The following is a 17,429-nucleotide window of genomic DNA, read 5'->3' as shown; positions in this document are numbered from 1 at the left end:
AATGTAGTGAAGTAGGAAAGTTCGAGCGACGACATCTGGTAGCTGCTGTTAAGGCTTCTTACTTGGAGTTAACAGGCTTAATGAAACCCCTCTTTATAGGGGTGCAAACAAGATTACCTCTTGATAGAAATCTTGGCTGAGATTTCGTCAGTAATGGTGTAGATACAGTGGTACGCGGTCACACATTGTCAGTGTACTTCCATCCATCGTTTCCCTCTGAACGTAGGTGCGCTATGGCAGCCAAGTCAGTATATTTTTATTTGCTTTATTTATATTTACTGTACTTTTTTTATACACATTTGGATACAGTACAAAATAGTTTTAGATATTTTAAGAAAAAATTGTTACTTACCGGTAGTTGTAAATTGTTGACTTGGGCGAATATTTAAAATTAAATTTAATCCATGACATGAGAGTATGTGATATTTATGATAAGACGTATTTCATCTTATCATTCTTTGCAGGTTTTACTTGCTTATTTACTTTAATGGAACACGTTTTCATACATTTTCTACAATGTTCTCTAGATTTATGGAAATGCTTTGCAATAGCTTATGCATTGGAAAATAACACAAATCTTGATTTCTACTTTGAAAAATTTGAAAGTGACAGTACTAAATATTGCCTAGGGAATACTAAATCAGTTTTGAAATAAAATACTCCTTCCAGCTCAGTCGGAAGAAAGATATATTTGACATCTCGAAATGTCAAACTGAAGATGTATTATTAGTTTAGATGTTTGATTCACACAACACTGACGGGACTATAGCCCTCAATATTGGTAGGTTAATATAATCGTAACACTTTCAAACATTTAGAAAGTTCATAATCTTGAAGCCTTACTAGACACAAATTTTTACAACCATTTAAATTTCTTTGTAAAAACGTGGACTTGATTTATTTACTATTAATCAGAAAATATTTTTGTAGAAATATTAATTTGTAACAGTTAAATTGTATACTTCAATTGTATCTTGAAACCTAAAAAGTTACAAAAAAAGTAAGAATTGCTTGGAAAGTAGGAAGTTGCTTGGAATTACTTGAAAATTTTATTATAAGTGTCAATTTTGTTTTATCTTATGAAATACTAAAAAAAGTTTTCCTAAATGCGAATTGCCGACATCTTGAAACTTTTTATTGGTCAAGAGTGGCTAACAAACTTATCCAAGCCATGCACAAATTCTATCTATGTACCAAGCTGTGTCTGAATCTATTACAAAACTACGGTAGTTATCGTGTTCTCAATTACTCCCTCTATGTTGTATGCTAGTTAAAACTTTGTACGCCCGTTATCTGGAAACCATTCATGAAATCAAAAAACAAATTCGAACAAACATTATTGTAAATGACCTGAAAATTCTAAAACACTAATTTTTTTCTGTAATGCATAATAACTTATATATAACCATCCCTATTCCAAACTTTGAATGACCACCATCTTAAAACCTTAAGAGATATTTAAAAAAGTAAAAGAATTAAGTTATATATAATATATGTAAAAAGTATCGGTTTGGGTCTAAGTTGTGAATTAGTTGAGTTAAGATTTCTGCACAAATGTTAATGGCCGCCATCTTGAAACTTTTCATTGGTTAAGACTGACTAACGAACTCATCCAAGCTATATTAAAGTACTACTTCTGTACTAAGTTATGTCTGAATATTTTAAAAATTATGGCACTTTATAGTGTTCTCAAGCTTTTGTCATATTGCATACACCCATACATAATATATATGTACAGATTATGTTGGTTTTGGTTCTGGTAGTTATTAGAGAAAATCCTTTTCTTCCCGGAAATTCAATGATAGGCGATTCCAAAAATCAGATTTCTATTAAATGTACCAAAAATCAAATACTGTACAATTACTTTTACTTTTAAATGTTTTACTACATTATTAAGTTTACAAAGTGTTCAAAACCAAAATTGGTTAGGATCAAACAACAAAACATTTTTATTGTTGCTATACAAATGAGTTACTTATTTGAAACATTCATATATTTAATAACCGTAATTTTTATAAATATTAAATAGTGCTTGATATTTAGATATTTACTGTATTTTTAGTCTCTATGTCTTTTCAACTGCATAGATTCAATTTAACAAAAATTCGTCAAAATTAGTTCAGAGTTGGATGATTGTAAATTAAGAACTAACTATTGTATAACTTCAACTCAAAGTTTCTGAGATTATAAAATCATTGCTTCATGACAGATATATATATATATATATATAGAAAAATTTCAGGATTTGTAAAATAAAACTCTGAAACTATATATATATATATATATATATATATATATATATATATTAGTACCAATATATATATATATATATATATATATATATAGTTTCAGAGTTTTATTTTACAAATCCAGAAATTTTTCTAATCAATTAGATCTTTAAAAATTGATTAAAAAAAACAATATTTTTTCTCAAAACACTTTACAAGTAGTGCAACAAATTAGACATAACATGACTCATAAATAAAACGTTCCTCATAATTTCTGTTTGGTACCTGTGTACTTCATTGTAGGGTACATAATGTGCAGCAGTCTGAACATATTAACAAATTTTTTCACTGTATTAAGATTTAAATGTTTCAGAAACTGATAAGTTAATTACTTTGAAAACATCACCAGTTTTTTTGTGACATTTATTATACTGAAAAAATTGTTTTTTACAATTTAGATGTAATTTCTTCAATTCAGATAATTTCAAAACCCTGCCAGGATGATCTAAAGCAGTTAAATAACATAAAATATAGTACAATAAAAAAACAAGTTATATTATTATGGCTTGTATTTATTGTGACATTTTAATATACTTAAGCCACAGTATGGAATATACTGTGACACACACACACACACACACACACACACACACACACACAAAATGTGTGTGTTTAAATATTTTTTTATAATGGTAGCATGTGTTTATTGATCTCTTCAATTTCAACAAGAAACTTATTTTAAAGACACATATACATCAGCCTAGTGCCTTCAAATAATGTTTGGCTATTTAATATACGTAATTGTCTCGTATTTGCAGTTTATAATGTGCAGGCGCTTGTAAAACTTTTATCTTTTTCAGCGCCGCCTGGTGGTGAGTTTCATCAATGGGCATATCATCATCTTGTATGTTGAAAAATACATATACAAACAAATGATCATAATGATCCATCAAATAGTTTTTGATTCTATAAAGGACAAACAGACAAACATTAGGAACATGTGTGTGTGTGTGTGTGTGTGTGTGTTTAAATAATTTTTTTATAATGGTAGCATGTGTTTATTGATCTCTTCTTTAGGGAGACTGAAAAAACTAAAATGTCAAATAATTTATTTATAAATACAGGAACAACTAAAGCCATATGTTATGGAACGTTAAAATTAAATGTCGCACCAAGAAAAAAGTTTCCAATTTTTCTGATTGGAAACAAAATTTTATTTTATAAAATATGTATATTATATTTCATGTAATTGTATATTCTATGAATTATATTTTATGTAATAAGTTATAAGAAATGGTGAGAAGCAATAATTAAAAACTTAGAAACCAAGAACTTAAAAATGGCCACAAAATAACTATCAAACAAATTGTAACTGTTCACTGATTTATTACATAATAAAATTTTGCATTTACTAAAAGTACTACATTTTAACTTTTCTTTCATTGAAATTTAAAATTCACAAAGGTACTTAATATCAATTATTTAAATTAAAAGAAATAATATAACATATTAAATTCAAGTACTTTCAAAACCTCAAATCAAAAATTTAGTTTATGATATTACGCTTACAATAACTTGGGCTTAGAAAAATGGACAATTCTTAATAAAAGTACATATTTTAATCAATACATAAAATGTTTCAGGTGCGATATGAAGTATCCCATCACACTGGAAGAAGAATATAGGAAGAACCCTGACTTTCCTACAAGTGATCTAAAACTTTTAAAAGAATGGGCAAGGAACCAGCCCCATCTTCCACCAGTGCCAGGTGAATCTACATTGGTATCTAGACTCTAGAACTTATAAGCAAATGTATTGGGATGGTGTATAATGAATTGTTAAGGTTCCCTGTTATTAGCTATGATCAATAATTCCATTAATAATCTATTAAATTCATTTTATATGTGATAAAACTGTCTTTAACAACACTGCGTGCTTTACAATAAATATTAGAACTTTATTATTACCAAGCGCTCGTCTGGGTAACCCAAAGAGACACAGAGAAGCCATCCGTAGATCTGAACATTTTTCTTTCTTCCATAAGTGTTTGAGTTCACTGTAATCCTTTAGTAGAAAGATAGAGTTCAGAACGCAAGAGTGCCGCAGCTGTGGCTGTGTCCGGATCTTTCCCTAGGATCTTGAAAATCTGGAAGAGGGCTACATGGAAGTTCCCAGCGAATCGTACCCATTTCTGCAGGAGGTCTTCAAGGTTAAGAGTCTCTTATCTATAAAATGATGAAGGTAAGGGAAGTTGGCAAACCTGATTTGTAACTTCAGAACAAGATGTCTATAAGAATCAATTGAAACCAACAAAATGGCAAAACATTTGAAGTCAGGGCTTCCATTGCAGTCTTCATTTATGTGTCAGAGTCACCTTAAGGCTTCAATATAAATCAAATGACAACAGCTTTCGACAATGGTCATTTGATTTAGATGCCTCATTGGAGGTTGAGTAAATTTGTATGAAAGAGCGAGAAATTTTCAAAACCTGTATTGTTGTTGGTAAGCCTGATATTTCCACAGATATTACAGTAAGTTTTGAATGGTAGCTGTTATTAGTTAATTGTTGGCAGCCAGCTTAAGTGGTAACTGCGTAGTTAGTTCCTTAGGATGGAAAAAAATGTATTTTGTGCAGTCATAAACATTTTCATTTCAAGGGTTGGACAGCTGCCCAGTTAAAATCCGAGATGGATAAAGTCCATGTGGGTTCTGCAGCAACATTGAAGACCATTTACTTTTGGATCAATGAGTTTAAACGTGGCCAGAGAAGCGTGGAAGAGCATGCTTCGGTCGGCCCATTGAAGACATCACACATGAAACCATCGATAAGGTGCATGATATGGTAATGGGAGATCAATAATTAAAAGTTCGTGAGATAGCTAACATTGTAGGCATCTTCATTGAACAAGTGCATTGTATCCTCCATGAACAACTGGCCATGAATAAGCTCTGTGCGCGATGGTTCTGGTCACTTTAGACCAAAAACAGAAACAATAGAACATTTCTACTCAGAACCTCACACTTTTCAGGTGCAATCTACAGGACTTATTGCGCAGATTCCTAACTGTGGTTCAAACTTGGATCCACCATTACACTCCAGAGACTAAACATTAGTCCAAACAATGAACGAAGAGTGGGGAGAGTGCACCAAAAAAGGCAAAAAGGCAAAGACCGTTTTATCAACTGGAAAGGTGATGGCCACTGTCTTTTGGGATTCCCAGGGTATAATCCTGATAGATTATTTGGAAAAATGCAGACCTATAACTGGGCCCTATTATGCTGCTCTGTTGGATTGTTTGAAACAGGAAATCATTGATAAACATCCAAGATTGGCACGGAAGAAGGTGGTGTTTCAACAGGACAATGCTCCAGTCCACATAGCAGTTACTGTAGTAGCAAAAGTGCTAAAGACTTGGGATTCGAATTGTTTCCTCATCCACCTTATTCACAAGACTTGGCTCTGAGTGACTTCTTCTTATTTCCAAACTTGAAAATTTGGCTTAGTGGGAAGAAATTGTCATCGAATGAAGGAGTGTCCGCCGCTGTGACGGACTACTTTTCAGAGTTTGACAAAGCCTACTTTGCCGATGTGTTGAAAAATTTGTAAATCACTGGACCAAGTGAATAACTATGCAAGGAGACTATATCAAGAAATAAAGTGAGTTTTTGCCTTAAAAAAAATATTTTATTCTATTTTTACCAGACTTATCAAAGCAGCCTTGTAAAGTAAACAGTTAGGTATACGCAGGATGCACAGTTAGTGCGATGGCAGAGATCTTTAATACTATTTTAATACTTCTGCTATAAGCATTAATTATCATTAACAAAGCCAGAGAGACGATTGTTTATTTAGTTACGATTTCCCATGCCAGTCAATGTATTCCCAAAAAGCGTACAATCATTAAATAACTCATGAAAATATAAACTTAGATATACATTTGTTTACATCCTTCGTATTGCTCAGTGTATAATTTTTGATGTTCCAGAAGAGAGAATGCTGCTATTCCACCACAGCTGCATGTACGACATAGAGAAAACGAAAGCTTGTGTAGAAACCTACTACACCCTACGCAGCAACACACCGGAGTTCTTTAGCAACAGAGACTTGTCATCCAAGGCTCTTCAGGCCGCAATTACTAATGTGTATGTCTATCTTTGTTCCACATTTTAGTCTATGTAGTAAAGGCATTAGAAATTATAGATGAGCCGCTTTGAAAGCAACCTTTGAAAGCTCTAAGTCCAACCAGAAATTTATTTTAAAGACACATATACATCAGCGTAGTGCCTTCAAATAATGTTTGGCTATTTAATATACGCAATTGTCTCGTATTTGCAGTTTATAATGAGCAGGCACTTTTAAAACTTTAATCTTTTGCAGCGCCGCCTGGTGGTGAGTGACATCAATGGGCATAGCATACATACCTTCTACGTCGATAAATACATACACATAAAAATTTTCATAATGATCGGTCAAATAGTTCTGAGTCTGTAAAGGGCATACAGAAGAGAGAGAGGGGGAAAGAGAGAGGGGGGGAGAGAGGGGGGAGGGAGAGAGAGAGAGACGAAGCGTGAACTCACTTCCCCCTCCACATCCCACATGGATTCAAAGGACTATTCTGAACATAAATAATAATAATTGTTATTCCATAACAACAAGAATAACAGACCACAGTGTGATACTCCAAAACACCAACGCAGGGAAGCAAAGCACTCGGTTCACACATTTGTCTTGTAAAGGAAATAGATCAAGTAGTGAAAGAGGGGATGGCGGTAGGCATGGCTGATCTCCTGTTCCTCCATCCCCCTATGCGCAAGAAATCTTCGTGCAGGTCGCTTTCAAAGCGGCTCATCTATAGATTGATTTCAGTTAAATTTTGCTGGCATGTCGAACATTTAAAAAGTAAATGGCCAACATTTGAGTAAATGATGTTGCCTGGAAAAAATATTAATAGTAATCAATAATGCATTTTCTTTCATAAATCTTTCTTGAATTATGTCAAATAACTCTTGTTTCTTGACAATACACCAGTATTAAGTCATTTTTATTGATTTTCATCTCGACTTTTCTCCCACAGGACCAGTGATGAAAATATACAACGGAAATCTACAAAATCATTTTATTATGAATGGTATACATTTTTAGGGTAAACTTAAAGTACTAAACGTTATAGATAGCTAAAATTATACATATAACCTGTGATTTATATTCATTGACTGAGTGTCAGTAGTCTATTTTTCAGGGGACTGGAAATATTTCTCTTCTGAATTGATCTATAAACATGGAATTAATCTTACATGTAACTTCATTTCTACATCAGCAAGATGGAGTTTGATGATTATGGACAAAATTAACGACAAAATAGAGGTCATTACCATACAATTTAGTACTACCATCTTTGAACAGGACACAAAAATAAATCATAACAACTCTAAAACTAATGTGTAATTATCTAGAAACACACAAACAGGGCCGGCAAGAGAAATTCTGGGACTCTGGGCTTCCGAACATTTCGGTCTCCCAACAAAATCATACGTGCAAACTGTAATATGACACCACCATTTAAAAGTTTATTAAGTTATAAATTGCTTTATTTCTGTGGTCAGTTAAAACTAAAATCTTAAACCGAATTAAAGTCATTAGGACACATTTGTAGGAGTTGAGGTACTAAATGCCTGAAAGTTTACTCTTGTATTCTGATGTCATATTGAGTTGAGCGCAGTCGAGAACTGCACTTTTTATACCTGGCTAATTTTTTGCTAATTGGGCCTTGCTGCATAGATATTTTATGAATGGGGAACAATAAACCTCGTTTAAAAGAATCTTACATCTCTGAAGTGTTTTTGAAACATTATTGATTTTCTGCATTACAACACAAAAGGTGACTGTATCTTCGCAGTACTTGGCTGCATTGAGTCCACTTAGGTATAAACTGTGTGTAACTCAATTCGAAACCATGGTATAAAGGTTAATATTTTGGAAATCACAGCAGAAGTCCCTTATATATACCAAAATACCAACCATATTGGCTCCATCATCGTAACTTTGACCTCTGAAATCTTTTAGAGGACTTATATTTTTCTTAAAACTTTTTTGATGGTGACCAAGTACCTTAGAATAAAAGTTAAATGTTCTCCGTGAGAACAATTTGGGATGGTGTCAACCAGTATTGAGTAATATTTTGAGTTTGCTCTTTCATCCAAACTTGCCTTATATCCCCTTGGCCCCTCCCCTCTCAACAGCCCTGGACACTACAGTGAAATATCTGAGAGATGTGAGCAGCAAATAAAGATTTGTGAATGTTGAGTTTAGCTCCAAATTACCTTCATCTTAGAGTAATGACTGGAATCTGATGCTGTCACAGACTTGACTCCTGGAATCTGAAGTCATTTTCGTCTGAAGAGATCCAAAAAAGGCTAGCGACGAAGAAGTGCAATTGTGCATCTGATGAGAAAATGAGAAGATCTCTTCACTTAGATTACACTCTATTTTGTTTTCTAGGTTTCTCTGATGTCTAAACATTGTAAAGAGTTCATTTTTAGCTTCTTCGTCACCGATTTTTTTGGTTCTCTTCAGACAAACATGTCTCCAGATTACTGCACTAAGAGGAAGGTGAACTGAAGCTAAATTCAACACTCACACTGAATCAACTCTTCCCACCATAGCGACAGTATGTGTAATAAAGCCAAATGAAAAACAAAATATGGATCTTTTGTCAGGTACCAAAGTGTGTTACATACAATATTACTACACAACTTATCAGAAGACCATACAATTCATATAGAGCATAAAAACCATAGTAAAGGACTTAGTGACAGATAGAAATAAGTAGGGAAGGATAAAGTTCCAGTGACATGTTTTTCAAGCACCTATTGAACCAGTGGTGGAGAATGTTAGAGAATGTGTTTCCAAATACAATGTGGATCATATTTTCATTATATTTTGTGGAAGATATCCAAATGAACTTCAGAAATCAATATCATCTGAAGTGTTCATTTCAAATTTGTAGCATGGTATATTGACAAAAATCATAATTGTGCTCCCATATTAAAAATGTTTTTTCTAGATCAGCTTCAGGCATTAATGCCTTAAGGAGATTTAAAACATTTGTGGTATACACATTCTTAGAGCTATTTTACTTTTCTTATATTTATTCTATTATATATTTTAGCATTTTAGGATATGATACCACAACATACAGAAATCTAGATTTAATTTTTAAAATACAAAAAAGAACATTTGGATCTATTTTTAGACTCAAACGAAATACCTTAATAAAGGTTGTAATCATCATATATTACAAAAGAGCTTGGTGTTAACATTTACAAAATGTATTGTCAGTAAAGTGCAGATTTGATTGTAAGTCACAACTCAGTGAAAATTACAAATATAAAACCCTGTGTTGAGTGGTTTGCTTTTAACATATTGTATGTTTAATAATTAACAATAATCTCAGCAAACTCAACCAGATTGATCACTATACACAATAAAGGAAGCTATAAAAAATTTGACATTACAAGTTTAAAATAAATGTAAAACTTTGTTGACGACTTTTTAATGAAAAATTCTCAAACCCACAATTTTTTAAAAATTGTAGTCAGGAATTTTCGAAGTAACGGAACTGAAAGTACTCATTTTTGGGGGTGCCGATGGCCAAGCGGTCTAAGACGCTGGACTTTGAGTCTGAGTTAGAGTAAGCACAGGTTCGAATCCTGTCTGTGACTGTTGCACTTTTTATCAGTACCATCAACCTTGTACTGTATCAACTCTCCCCCTGTGTTATTAAAATTTGAGGTTGAACGTTTTTGTGGTGACAAAAGCATGTAGATAACAAACTGTTTTTTATGAACTACTGGTTTTCTGATAGGCAATTCCAAGTTTCCGATTGTACTATTTATTCGTTTAGTATTATGTAAACAGCGAATGAATTTAACTTAAAGAGGAAAGAGGAAGACCTTTTTATTAGTTTATAGATTTGCCTAATCTTAAGGTATATAAAAAAAATAACTGCACATTTATTTCTCATTTTCAGGACTTGTTTTGTGCTGCCCAAAAAGACACCAGAGGGTTTCCTAGTCCTCTACCAGAAAGTGGAGAGCAGTGATGCTAGTAAATATAACTTTGATGACAGTTGTAAGCTGTTCTTCATGACTATGGATGCTTTCTTAAGAACGGAAGGCACAGTACCTGGTGTAATATTTCTTCTAGACTACACAAACATCAGATTCGGCCATCTGGCTAAATCTAGCATCACAAGCATTAAGAAAATGTTCCAGTATGTCCAGGTAAATATCATTTTTACTTCATTTTTAACTTCATACTGTCCAAAGCATAAAGTAAAGCAAAACTATTTCAGTATATGCTCATATAGCTAAATACGATCTATTCTCACTGTTTAATGATTGCCAATAAATGTTTGACGAATAGGCATAACAGTACAGTCAGTACCCAGTGAAAATCAGTATGAAGTTGGCAGTATTCACATTTCATACCATATAACGTTATTGCAAATAAACGACAGCACTCATATCAAACAAAAAGAAACGCATTGTATTGATTCTTTTTATTTTTATGGTTAGGGTGTGAAGTTGGTATGAGACCCACATCAAATCAAATCAAAATAATCTTTATTCATTAATTTGCACATTTTGTACATTGGATAGTGTCAATCTAATGAAAAAAGTAGTCAAATTACAATATATAATTGTAATGTAAAGTTTATAGTTTAATTTTTAACAGATACCTAACAAGTATTAAACAGTATGTATTTACTATTAGAAAATGTAATATTAAAGTCTAGGGAAAGTGCTCAAATTCTTCTAAAGAATATAAAATTTACCCTGCCAAAAACTTTTTTAACTTTGTTTTAAAACAAGTAAATTTACCATCATTTTTATATAACCAGGAATTTTTAATTTATTCCTGTTTTTTTTATATAATTCCAAATGATGACAAGGGATCTCAAATTCGTTTTTATATCTGGTGTCATAGTGTTTTACCATAATTTTTTCCTTGAACACAAGAAGCTGAGGAAAAGTACAGACCAAGGAGTAACAAAAATAACTACCTCCAGACCTTTGCCTGTTAACAGAGGTGTTCCGCAAAGATTGATACTGAGTCCTATCCTATACATTATCTTTGTCAGTGATTTTCTCCGGTTACCTAAGAATGCGTTGCTCCATGCTCATATATGCAGATAATACAGTACTCCTGCTTCAAAAATAAACAATCTACAACCTTAGAAATTGACTCATATATTGCCATAAACATGGCGATAAAATACTGTCAAGCTAATGACCTGGTGCAGAACCGAAGACCCAGTAACTAATAATGGGAAGGAAGAAAGAAGAGGTACTAGATAAGTACCAGAGGCTGAATAAGTGGACAAAGTAAAGTACCTTAAAGTAATAATTGATGGATTTCTATCCTGGAATGACCAAGTTCATCAATTGTGTCAGAAACTCAGCACAGTTTTATACGTCTTAAGGTGATTAAAAGAAGTTGCTAGCCCAGAAGTAGACAAATGTGCATACTATGCTCTCTTCGAGAGCCACCTGAAATATGGAATAACTGTATGGGGCAACTCCTTCAAAGCTATCACTCAAAGGGTACTGGTGCTTCAGAAAAAAACAATCTGTATACTGACCGGAATAAGACCTCAAGAATCTTGTAGAGGTGCTTCCAAACTACTAAGAATACTAACCTCAGTAGCCCTGTATGTCTTAGAAGTAGTTTCCTGCACAAGTCAACAACGTCTGACAATGGGAACTGCCATACAAACCCTTAACACAAGAGCAGTATACAATTGCATATGTTCCATCCATCGACTGACTCTTTCAAAAACAACCCACACATGTTGGTGGAAACCGCCACCCCAATATTAAAAATTCTGTTTTAATGTGTACTTAGAAATTGTAAGAGATACATATGTACCATACATATTTTTGTTTGTACCGGAAATGTTTCTTTCACCGATTTTTGTTATTAATATATGGGAAGATTTGTCGTTTGAATACGAGAAGAATATGAAAGATTTAAGAATAAAGATAAAACATCTATTTTGAATACCTATTCCATGAGTAACTTTGGACTTTTCTCCTAATGCTACTGTTTTCAAAGTAGCATACTGTACTAACTTAATCAAGACTGTACAATCTCAAGTAGCCTGTTTGATGAAGATCACATTTTAAGTTGTATATTGTACGATCAAAGTGATCATAATTAAGACTAATATTTTCTTCACTTTGTCACAGGAAGGTGCCCCTATAAGACTGAAGTCCATGCATATGGTCAACATGAATTACTTCATTGAAAAAGTCATGACTTTTGTGAATCCGTTCATGAATAAAGATCTTAATGCACTTGTAAGTAACCAATGAAAGAAAACAATTAGCATATTTATTATATGTTTGTTTTTTTACATTGATATTTAAAAACATACTACCGATGATCAATTCAAATTTATTACTTCCACCTAAATATAGAATTTCTTTGATTTAAATTAGACTCTTCAGTAAGGAAATCAATTTCCTCTAAGCATGTGTTTAAGTGTATGTTATAATTCTCAACCAGTACATTGAGTGTCATAGTATTTTCAAAATCTCAAAATGATTACTAATAACCTATTTCATAAGGGTTTATAAAAAAAAACATAATTACACCTTTTATTATTTACTAAAAACTCCCCTTTTTTTAGTATGTTGTTCTTTAAGAGACATACAACAAATGCTGTATAGGAATTTTTTACTATCTTTATTGTTTGAATAATGAGAAGATAAAGTGGAGAAAACTTAAATTTTAAACAAAAAACTGTGTTTTTCTCCATATTTTTGGTTATCATCATACACAAAAGTACAAAAAATATTTTTCTTTCGTTCTAATACATGGGTGAACAATAAAACCCAAACAGTAAAACATTGTTTCTTATTATTTGTTAGAGATCTGTAAATTTTTTTTGTAAGAAGTGGTATACTGTAGTGGTACATTGTATATAAAAACTTAAGTTACAGTCTTAAATAACACTGTACGAATGTAAGTATCTTGTTACTTTAGATATAACACGTACACCTATTTAAGGAGTCTCAAAATATGTGTATGTGTGTGCGTATTAGTAGTTCGATTTAACACAGTCTTTATCGGTTTTAGATTCACTATTATCAAGAAGGTTGTATAAGAAACGTGTATGAGTTTATTCCACAAGACTGCCTCCCATCTGACTACGGAGGAAATTTACCATCTTGTAAGGATCTCAAAGGTAAAAGTCTAAATATCTATAAATAAAATGTGTAACATGCAATACGTCAATCTTCTACTCGTGAAAGCCACCATTACAAGCCAGAGGGCAGGAGTTGGTAGCCATTTTGTGGAATGATGATTTAATGAAATGAGCATGTACTAAAAATGAGTTTACTTTAGAGTGGAGCATTTGTTTTCAAGTAGTCTATATGTGGTGGTTACGAAGTTACCTTTAAGCCATTGGTCCCCTGGTTAAGTGTTAGAGAGTGCTTCTTAGCTATAACTTCGCCTAGTAAAATGAGATATCCTTTACTTTACTTTAGATCTAACTTCATTTTAGGGTGCATACATCATCACAAGTATTTCATTTACGAGAAATAACTTAGACATAATATTCAGTCAGCTGTATTTATATCTGTATAGAGTGATGGTGATGTAGTAATAATTTCTCGTTGTATACCAGAAACCCGGGATGGGCCAGGCTGGCTTGGTCTAGTAAGCAACTAGTGGCAGTGGTCAAAACTGTCTCCAACCATTGTCTACCAAGTTTAGACTTGCAGACGTTAACTCCAAGCCAAAGAGCAGCCAGATTGCAAGTAATCCCAAAAAGAAATAATTTTCTTTGAAGACTTGGAAATGTCTCATTACCTTCTTCGATACTCCCCGTTGTATCGGGTTATGTTATATGTAGTGCACACGGTTGTAGATGAAATTTTCTCGTGATTTTTGTTGCATTTAAGTTGTGAAAATTGAAGTTGCATATTTGACAGTATGTGATGTAGTGCAGTGGTTAATTATTAAATCATCAGCTTTAGGTTGAGGTTTTGATTTTTGGCCATGCTGGTGGCATCTTAATTTTTTGATCACATAAGTCAATATTATATAAATTCAACAAATTAATTTTGTTTTTTGAGTTTTGCGGTATGTCTCATTTTTAAGGAAACCAAGTCGCTTTCCCTTTCCCCGTATGATTGAGTACAGGTGTTTGTACATTTTAAGGTACAGTGTAAATCAAAATCGCTTTCCCTTTCCCCGGTATGATTGGGTACACGTTTTTGCACATTTTACGGTACGATGTAAACCCAAGTTGCTTTCACTTTATTGTATGATTTTTTGTGTATGATTGGGTATTTAGTAATTGACCAACAAATGTCTTACTTGACAATAATTTGCATCAGTATATCTTAAACGACAATGTTTTAAATAACTTGCCCAAGCTAGCTGATTGCCATTGATCAATTTCTTACTAAAATATTGGATTAGCAAAAAAAGCTTAGAGTCTAAAATAGTAAATTTTCCTAGTGTTAGATGTAACTCAACTCAAATTAATTTTAAAATATTTAAGTGAAATAACTTCAATGTTGAATAATATATAATACTTCTACGGTACAAAATTTATCACATATTACTATTATATTACAATGTTGGATCTGTATGGAAGCATTATATCCAATACAAGCATAGGCGTATCTAGGGTGACCAAAAGAAGGGATTACCACTAAAAGATTCCCATAAATTAGTCAAACTGGGATACAACAGTACTCCTCCGGAATACATTAAAAGCTAATAAAATTTAAAACTATAAGTTTGACAGCCATCTGAGAGCATATTATTCTTATTTTATACTGTACAAAAATGGTTATAGTTTAGGCAAAGAATTTAACCTTTTGGGTAAATGCACTGATAACACAAAAAATTCAAGAAAACAATGCAAACTTTTTGGTATGCAGCATTTCAGTGCAACCATAAAAATATATATTAGTGTAGAAAATATTTGAAAAATTATTTTTTATTTGTCCAGGATGGATAGATTCAGGATGGTTCTAATCCTGATAAAGACCTGTATATATAATGTACATGATTGTTTAGACATAGAAGACTTCTTATTCTATTTTTAATAGTCACCTAATCCAATTTTCTTGACAATTGTCATACATTAGAGAAATAATGTCATTTGACAAATAAACTTGTTTTCTTGTACATATTTAACCCCTTGTACATAACATAGCACTTCAGTAGTAAAATTATTGAATCTATTTCCAAAATAGTAATGTTTTATTATATTGTTTGTATTTTAAAAGATTTGTTTAAGCATCTAAAAATTACTTTGAATTAATTATAGAATTTTGGTAAATAAATATATTATATGCCCCTTTCAAATTATCTAAACAAATTCTGGTACAGCATTAATTTGTCAAGTTGTGTGTTAAAAGTTTAAAGAAGAATTAGGGAATGTAAAGATATATCTATAATTTCATTTTCAGTGTATAACACATATTAATAAATACCATACAAATACAATTATAGTACAACTTGTTATAAACAGCCTTATGATATCTGGCTCCTCCTACATCCAGCCCCGTGCCAAACAATAAACTGTTTTGTAATTGTGAGCTTTTATCCAGCAGGGATCACTTCTGGCTGGTTTATAGCTTCCAGTTGAACCTACACTGTGTACAGCAAAACCGATGTGCCACTTATATCTGGGCAACCTTATGGATGTCCAGGAGCGGCACATCACTAACCGCAAATGTCGAGATTCTGGGATGCAAGGGTAATTCGATAGGTCTAGACTACTACGGGAGATGACTGTTGGAGTTGGTGGGGTTCTTTCCCTAAGTATCAGAGGTTCTTGCTAGTCTAAAAAGGGTGTGCCACCTCCTGCCTGCTTTGACTGGAGAGGCTGGTTCAGAGCTGGCCTCACCTTCTTCCTGGGGGACATAATTTTGAGATTAGTGCCCTAATTCTTCCTCATGGATCTCGACAGGAGGCCGCCCCTATCCCCTAACCTTACCCATCCAGAATATTCTGTCATTATGGAAGCAGTGCAAAGGTCCTTATAGGACTAAGTGAAATTTATAAGCTTCTTATCCTAAGAGAGAGAAAAAGAAAAGCCACACAGGAGCTCTTTCTCTCACGAGTTGTGACGGCTGATGGGACATTGGCGGAATAGAGACGAAGTAGGATGGGGGTTTTGTTTCCCCTACAATGACCTTGCCCACACTATTTTTAGAAAAAATAATCTTGTTAAAACAGTGATTGATATCACTGATATGAATTGTAAACATTGAACATTCCTGAATTTGGCACTCTTTTCTCAAATCACTTTTTATTTATATTTTTTAGAAATGTGTTTACTGTATGTAACTAGATAAATAAAAGATATCCTGTGCATTAGTTTAGTTTTAAAGTATATATATAAAAAAAGTTTGCTGTAACATAAATTTCATCCTCGTTTTCAACGATTTCATAACTACTTAGTATCTTAAAATAGTGTTAGTGCATTTGCTATAAAAGAACATTCATATATCACAATTCCAAGGACTACACCACATATGACAGGTTTTACTTTTATATTTCTTATCCATGAAAACTCCGTAATGTTTGTTTTAAGCAATTACTAATTACTCATATTTGTGGTGAAGGTAGGACTAGAATTATTTAACTGTTTACATATATTGTACTGGAAAAAAATAAAAGTGTTACCGAAATATACATCTGATTGTATTGTTTTTATTAAATATTACTTACAAAGTATTCTAGATTTGTATTCACAACTTTGCAATTAAATTTGTAAATAGTAAAAATGCTACTGTGGAGATTTGATATAATTTAACGATGACGTTCTAAACTCCGGATCTATGTCATAAGATGTCATTTAAGTTAGTTATTTACAGTTTTGTTCCTAAATTTAGATATGTCACAGTGTCATATTGTAAATTGCGCCATTTTGTTGCAGATCAAAGCATTGAAAGTTTAATGAATGTGCAAGACTTCTTTTCTTCAGATGAAAGATTTTTCCGCTGCAATGAGTCATTGAGACAACGCACAAAGAAGCCGAGACGCTCTCAAAGTATGCGTATGTCGTTCAGGAAACTGGAAATCGATTGAAAATACCACTATACTAGAAAGAATTATATAAGTAAATAATGTTAACCATAGTAATAATAACCTCATTATCATTAACA

The 17,429-nt window shown here is 32.7% G+C and overlaps 1 protein-coding gene across 1 annotated transcript; it reads left to right on the top strand.

Annotated features, from left to right (window-relative positions):
* Positions 1–161: 161 nt before the first annotated feature.
* LOC124368858 (alpha-tocopherol transfer protein-like) lies at positions 162–17,429 on the top strand. The gene is made up of 7 exons (XM_046826308.1): positions 162–244; positions 3,872–3,996; positions 6,215–6,371; positions 10,259–10,511; positions 12,480–12,590; positions 13,372–13,480; positions 17,201–17,429. The coding sequence occupies exons 1-7, from the start codon at positions 234–236 to the stop codon at positions 17,350–17,352; spliced, it is 918 nt and encodes a 305-aa protein (XP_046682264.1). The 5' UTR covers positions 162–233; the 3' UTR covers positions 17,353–17,429.

Source organism: Homalodisca vitripennis, chromosome X (genome assembly GCF_021130785.1).
Source record: "Homalodisca vitripennis isolate AUS2020 chromosome X, UT_GWSS_2.1, whole genome shotgun sequence".
Lineage (NCBI taxonomy): Eukaryota > Metazoa > Arthropoda > Insecta > Hemiptera > Cicadellidae > Homalodisca > Homalodisca vitripennis.
This window is presented reverse-complemented; position numbering and strand designations above follow the sequence as displayed.

What these genes read in the sequence shown, in the direction of transcription:
- LOC124368858 (XM_046826308.1), top strand. An exon ending in CAGGCCGCAATTACTAATGT is followed by an intron (nt 6,372 to 10,258) that starts GTATGTCTATCT and finishes TCTCATTTTCAG; the next exon opens with GACTTGTTTTGTGCTGCCCA. An exon ending in ATCTTGTAAGGATCTCAAAG is followed by an intron (nt 13,481 to 17,200) that starts GTAAAAGTCTAA and finishes ATTTTGTTGCAG; the next exon opens with ATCAAAGCATTGAAAGTTTA.